Source organism: Diadema setosum, chromosome 10 (genome assembly GCF_964275005.1).
Source record: "Diadema setosum chromosome 10, eeDiaSeto1, whole genome shotgun sequence".
NCBI lineage: Eukaryota > Metazoa > Echinodermata > Echinoidea > Diadematoida > Diadematidae > Diadema > Diadema setosum.
This window is the reverse complement of record NC_092694.1, coordinates 18,832,587-18,839,922: the sequence shown is the minus strand read 5'-3', so window position 1 is coordinate 18,839,922 and position 7,336 is coordinate 18,832,587. Positions and strand designations below refer to the sequence as shown.

Sequence of the window (7,336 nt, the reverse complement as noted above, 5' to 3'; positions counted from 1 at the left end):
TTCCTTGAGCCACATCTCATGCATTCTTATGGTGAGGCTGCCATGTCATCATCCTTGTTCATTGCAATTTGTTATAAACTTCGAAAACATTCTTATTTTTCGTCCCAATCATTATAAATCCTGAAACTCTGTACCCAGTATAACTAATTTATATATGTTCAAATGTAAAAATTTGAAAATCATCCGGAGGTCTCCTTTAAGTTTCTTGAGTGATGGCAGTGACCTAAAATACAACTGTTATGTTTGGGTTATTTATGTAGACTAGCAAATATAGGAAAATATGGCCATTATCTCGACACTCGAGGAAAACAAGGCCCACGAGACTGATATACAGAGTGTTTAATCTATTCAGTGTAAGTCTCATAGATCTTTTCCCCCATTTGTCGGACTCATTATGGGACTGGTTTGCCAAAGTGTCAAGCTCATGGGCAATATTTGCATAGTTTCCAGCTGGTGGGCCTGTATTGGCCAGTGTAAAGCTGGTGGGTTGTTACAGTATGACTGCGATGAATGACTCATGGTCCTGGAGTATACAGTCCACAGCTGCGACATCATGGACCATCTTGAAAACTTCGACATACTGTGAGGCCCAACATGCATTCCACATGAAGCAATCCTGTGTATTGCAACTAGCTATTGCCATCCGAGACCTACCCAGGGAATAGATAAGCATTCATGGCAAACCATGGAGAAAGCGGATTGTGCAAAATATTTTGGAGTTCCAATAGGAGGCTCAGCTGGAATCAAATCGCCACAGCAGCTTAAAAAGGTTATACTTCAACCAAAGACTCTCTCCAGACGAAGATACGAGTATCATAAAGTTCAGGTGTTTTGCTACTCCATGCCGCTCAGGACTGTCCTGGAATATGCATGCATCATCTGGGATCCATTCACCCAGGTGAAACATCATGAAGTTTGGAATGATCCAGAGAAGATATGCACTCTTTAGCTGCAATGACCATCATATGCAAAACAAGCAGTGTTACAGCCACACTTGAAAAACAAAACAAAGCAAAACAAAACAAAACTACAATGGCAATCCCTGTAAGAAAGTACAGCTGAGGCAAATTCAGCGATGATGTTCTGCATCAAGAACCCCACAATATTCACTCCGCAGGAAGTTGTGGCTCTATTGCTGCATTCTTCAAAATGGGCAAATGACCAAAAATGTCAGGCATCATTTGCAAGAACACAAAGTAGGCCTACTCCCAAAAAAGGTGGCGGCTACTCTCGGCCACTGTCTCTTGTATCTCTTTGAAACACTTCAGGAGAGAGATACTCAATATTCAGCTCTGTTATTAAAGATACATATGTCTCTCTTTTTGTTTTTGCATTTGTTTGTTGTTTTTTGCTTCATATAGCTCTTTGGATACCTTCTTTAACCAATTAAGAAAAGGCTCCATGGCAGAATATTACAAGATTACACAGTATAATGAAGAAGAAGAACAAGAAGAAGAAGAAGAAGAAGAAGAAGAAGAAGAAGAAGGAGAGTAGGAAACGAGATCTGCTGTCAATGATGCAGAGCCAATACCAATCAGTTCCATGGCAGATCTTAGTCGGCACTGCAAAGGTTTGGATGTCTCTCTCTGTTCACAAAGGATATTCTAAAGCTCCAAGTAAGTCCATGGGGTGGTTTACATTGTCTGGGCATAGAGGGTTGGGTTGGGTATATGAGGATATGATGCTTTGTTATAACAATTAGGTCTGAGATATCTATTTTTTTATGTTTGTTTTGACCATCCCGCATGGATCTCCAACGAAAAGGAATGATAATGTGTTAGACCCAGCCGCCACCGTGTTTTTTTCAATAGATTTTGATATTACAGTGTAGTTGAGAAAAAAGTAACCGCTCATTGTCCTAGATGGAAGTCAAAATTGAACTGTGTGTGGAATACTCTGCATACAATTTTGGACACACACACACACACACACACACACACACACACACACACACAAAATGCATTTTTTAAAAATATAATTATTATTTCATAAGCAGCTGGCCATTACAAACCAATGAGACCAGACATCAATATTCTTACATTTTGATGCATATCTTTCAATATCCTCCAGGGGTCAGAGGATCATCGCTAATGTTCATGTGAAATGAGTACACGCCTTTTGAATTGCTCACTTTTATTGCTATAGAAATACATAATATGTGCATCATGTCAATCATTAAATATTGTATCAGTTTCATTTTCATTTTCAGTCTTGGATTATTTTTTCTATGTACAAATAAAATCGTGGCAAAGTAAACAACTTTTCACATCAAAATATAAACGAGAATACTAAAAAAGAAATAGATGTAATAACGTGCAAGGCAAATACCAGGCCTACATCATCTTAAGGTATACAGGTGAAGGAAATCACCTTATTGATAAACAATTAACTTGACTGGGATAGCGACCACTGAACAATATTGTTTCTTAAAACTCTCTCTTCTTTTCAACAAGTGGAATAAAACACATGCACATACTGGGGCATCAGTTTGGAGGAGGGGTGGGGTGGTGGCAGGGATAGTTGACCCCCACCCCATTAAATTCTGAGATGTGAACTATGTTTCGTTGTTGTTAGTTTTTGTTGTTTGTTGTTTCTTGCTTTTTAGACAGAAAACTGCCCAAGTTTTTCACTTTAAGTGTGCATCGGATTGTTAAAATTTAATTCTGAAATGCAAAATCTCCCTTCTGTGAGAGGGGATATCTCCTTTCGATAGACTCCTTCCCCCTGCTTGGTTCCTTCCACAGATATAACATACTTTGGGGAATGATAATTTCCCTTATTCTATGAAAAATGTTTTTAAGAGATATTTTTATTTGAATTCCAAAGATGAAAAGGCTTTCCTATATATGCACGATTGTTCATTTTGGAGGGCAAGAGGCATTTGCCCCGCCTCCCGAGAAAATATGGGAGGGGGAATGGTGGGGACATAAAACTTTGCCTCCAAGTATTTCCTGAGATTGAGATTTTTTTTCTTCACTTTTTTGACAGAAAATGAATTGTCACTGAACATTTCAGCTATAGTATGCACCAGATTAAAAGGCAGAATCTCCTTTGCATACCCCCTCCCCCACACTATCTTTCGTTATGTCCCCTTCCATATACGCTCAGTGCTTTTGTCCCATTTTTTGTTCTATATCATCACAAAGTATGTACTAGATCTTTAATTTCAGTTCCGACATATTAAAGAAAATCCCTCTTGTTGGAGGGGGTAGTGTATCTTTCAATTAACAATCCCTCCTCGGTTTCTATCCTTAGATTTGGTACACTCCTTTTACTGATAATTTCCCAAATATTCCATCATAAATGTGTATACTAGATTTTTTTTTTTACATTTCTATTCTTACTGCAAAGGCTCCCTCGCATGGGAAGGATTGGGGGACAGCCCCTTTCATACCCTCCTCTCGCTGTATCAACCTCTCCTCCATGCATTGATTATGGCTACACATTTGGGTATGGACTTTTTTTTTTCAAAATGGTAGTTCAACCAAGAGTGGCACGAGATCATTGAATCCATGCAAACAAAAGAATGCAAAAGCTCCATAATGTGGGAGGGGGATACCTCCACCCACATCCTTCTGTCGATTGGTCTTCCTCCATAGATGGCTGACTTACTACACCTTTTTGATACAATTTCGAGGTATTCCTTCAAAAGTGCCTGTGTGCCAGGTCGTTGAATCTCATTTCTCAAAATACAAGAGCTCTGTCGAATGGGAGTGGAATACCCTACCCTCGCCAACGCTGCGCTTGCTGGGTTCCCATCCATATAGACTTGGTACACCTTGGTGATCCATAATTTTCCAAATATTCCCCAAAACGTATGCATCAGATTCTTAAAAAAAAAACAAAAAAACAAAACTTCGTCTTTGGGAGGAGGGTAGGTGAGATGCGCCCACACCCCATCAACTTCCGTATAAGTGATGACGCACACATTAAACAAGAGCTACACTGAATCACTGATTTCAGGTCTAAACCTGCAAAAATCCAATCCCCCACCCACATCCTCCCCCTCCGCTTCATTCCTTTGCACCATGAACTTATGCTTTTAAATATTTTCCAATTCCCCCCCCCCACGTGAAAACAGATCGACACCCCTTGCTCTGTGCACATACCCGACTTAGATGATTACCTGAAAAGTTCTGCGGAATGAGTAGCCACTTTTTTGGTAACAGAAATGCATGGTTTGTAAGCCCTACATTATAAACAATTATTAACTATTAACTATCGCAATATCAATATTAACATCCTCACATTTCATTCGAGGTATTTGACCTTGTGTGATTTTCATAGGTGAACGGTAATGGCTCGTTAATAAACAGGGCCTACGAGTGCTCTCTAAAACATCATCATGTTTACCATTGATGATGCCAAACTATACTGATACTTTGAGGTCATTGACCTCTCGAGATCATCAGAGGTCAAAGGCAGAAACTAGTCTGTGTGCCTTGGAATATGAAGACGATGTCATTGTACACAGATATGCTTGTTTTGTACATCTTTACCATATTTGACCTTTCACCAATGATGTCATGCTTCAATATTCTGATATTCTGAGGTCATTGACCTCTCAAGGTCATCAGAGGTCAAAGGTAGAAACCTGTCTGCTCTTTAGAATATGAAGACAATTTCATTGTAAGACAGATATGCTTGTTTTGTACATCTTAACAATGGTTACCATTAACCAATGACATCACAGATCAATATAATATTTTGAGGTCATTGACCTCCAAAGGTCATCAGAGGTCAAAGGTTAAAACCTGTCAATGCTCTGTGGAATCAGAAAATGGTTTCCCTGAAGTATAGATGCCTGTTTAGTGAATCATAACCACATATATCATTCACAAATGTCTAAAAACATCGATATTTTGATATTTAAAGTTCATTGACCTCTGGAGGTCATCAGAGGTCAAAGGTAAAAACCTGTCAGTGCTCTGTTGAATCTGGAAATGATTTCTCTGTGGTATAAATGCATGTTTAGTGCAACATAACCACATATATCATTTGCAAATGTCTAAAAACATCGATTTTCTGATATCTAAAGTACATTGACCTCTGGAGGTCATCAGAGGTCAAATCAGACTTACCTCCCGATCTTAAAATAAATCTTATGGTATGTACTAACACTGGTGAAAGTTTCATGCTTTAGTCAAATTTTGCACAATTCATGTGATTTTGAGGGCTTATCTGCTCTACTATTATGAAATGAAATATGTGGAAATCTGGAGTCGGCATGAGTTAATAGCTTCATAGCATACTTGGCAACATTTTTGGCAATTTGCAACACATTCAACAATGTATAACCGTAAATGAATATATAATGAATATATAATGAGTATATGTAGCATACAAACATATCATACAATAAAAAATATCAAACACATATCATAAATAAACTATATACATGTACACAATGATAACACACGTGATATATCTTGAGTAAATATTGCGTATGTGTAGGCTTCGGGTTTGTTTCCAATATAATTATGTGTTATTGCAGAAAGATCAAAAGGCGGACACTTCGAGACAGGCATGCGGATTCACTTCAGTGTCTGTGGATATACTTGAAGTTGTTTGCCTTGCAAGGTTATTTAATTTAATTTCATCTAATTCTCCCATTACTTAGCCGCACTAATGTAGGTGACGCCAGACATGCAGGTCATACGAGTGTTTTCAGCTTTTGTATTTCGCCCCTAATAGTACATTATTTTATCATAGAGTTTCATACTTCGTTTTCATGTACATCTATATGTGCCTGTGTTATCGATTATTTGATGTTTGACAAAATCTGACCATCTGCCTGCTCTGCAGCTGTAGATCAATCAACAAATTAAGTAAACCTGTTCAAATATAGGGTGATAAAGACTGTCGATTCTTCATTTCGTACAGAAACCTTAGCAGTAATAACACTGATGCGCTGAAGCATCCCTATCGCAAAAGAAATGGCCAATAACGAGAGAATTCCAAGAGTTTCAGTTCTGGTTGTTTTCGCGGTCGCTGTATTATACTTCTTAAAGAATGGAATCTCTTCCGGTGACCAGGCCCGAAGCAAAAAACAACCAGTTTTGGGGGTTCTAGCTACCACGGGAAAGAGCGACAAGATGAGACCTGCTATGCCCGAGCACGCTATAGAAAAATCGTTTGAGGAGAGGTCCGAAAGAGTGTTTGTGATCCTCATGTCTCAGAGAGGATTCGGGTCCTCAACAGTCGGTGAAATCTTCAACAAAAACCCTAAGATTTTCTACCTTTTCGAGCCCCTGTGGATGATGAGCGATGAAGCCAAGACAGTGGATGGAGTGAACCTCTTATCGGCAGCAACGGAGAGGGATATTCTGAGAGAAATATCCCGATGCAAGTTTCGGGAAGATTTTACCACGATGCTGACAGCATATAACGAAATGCTCCGAACTCGGCGAGTGTGCGAAATTGATAGTGAAGGCACACAGTGCATGATATCTAACGCTACTTTACTTGGTGAAACGTGTGAGAGGAACGGTGGGCGAGTGGCAATCAAAGTGGTTCGTACAGATATGGACAAGCTAAAATCCCTGGTTGTCGATGACCAGATTAATGTCAAGATCCTTCATGTTGTCCGTGACCCGCGTGGTGTCGCCTCTTCCCTGATCCAACACGTCATAACAAGGCTCTCAGACGATGACCTCTTAGCTTTAAGTGACCAACTTCCCCGAAAGGGTAGACTGAAAGCATTGGTCTTACTTAACCAGACGATGAGAGGAAGAGATTCTGTTCAAGCTTATTGCTTGTGGATGAGACAAAACCTTTTTAATTCTGCACGGCTTCCAGAGTGGCTAGAAGACCATTACAAGCTCTTAAAATTCGAAGAATTTGCCCGTTCTCCTATTCTGGTTACTAAAGACATCTACAATTTTGTAGGACTACCCGTACCGTTGGAGATTGAACAATGGCTCGAATTATACAGAAACAACACTCGCCCTGGGAAACTTAATGGATTGCAAAGTAACCCTAAGGATAGGGCTCAGGAGTGGATCTTCGATCTCAGCGAGAGTGAGGTTGAACAGATCGAAGAAGAATGCATGGATGTGATAAATGCTTTGGGGTACCAACCCTATAGAAAACTGAAAGAGAGGATGAAATCAGGTGCAATCAACTGATGCTTTCTTCTTTGTATTTTCAAGGAAAGAGATGACTTTCATGCTGTTATACGTTTGTTTCCTCTCCTTTACATATCAAACATAACTCGTCTCAATGTGCAACGGACATCACAAACGAATATCTCTTGTCCGAAATTAGTTGTATTGCTTCGAGAAAAGAATATAAACTTATGATATCTAATCCCTTCGGATAGTGCCACCCGGTAATG

General features: G+C 39.4%; 1 protein-coding gene across 1 annotated transcript; it reads left to right on the top strand.

The window, feature by feature from the left end:
* Positions 1 to 6,095: 6,095 nt before the first annotated feature.
* On the top strand, positions 6,096 to 7,127 carry LOC140233832 (carbohydrate sulfotransferase 1-like). Its single transcript, XM_072313925.1, has one exon. The coding sequence runs from the start codon at positions 6,096 to 6,098 to the stop codon at positions 7,125 to 7,127; it is 1,032 nt and encodes a 343-aa protein (XP_072170026.1).
* Positions 7,128 to 7,336: the final 209 nt, after the last annotated feature.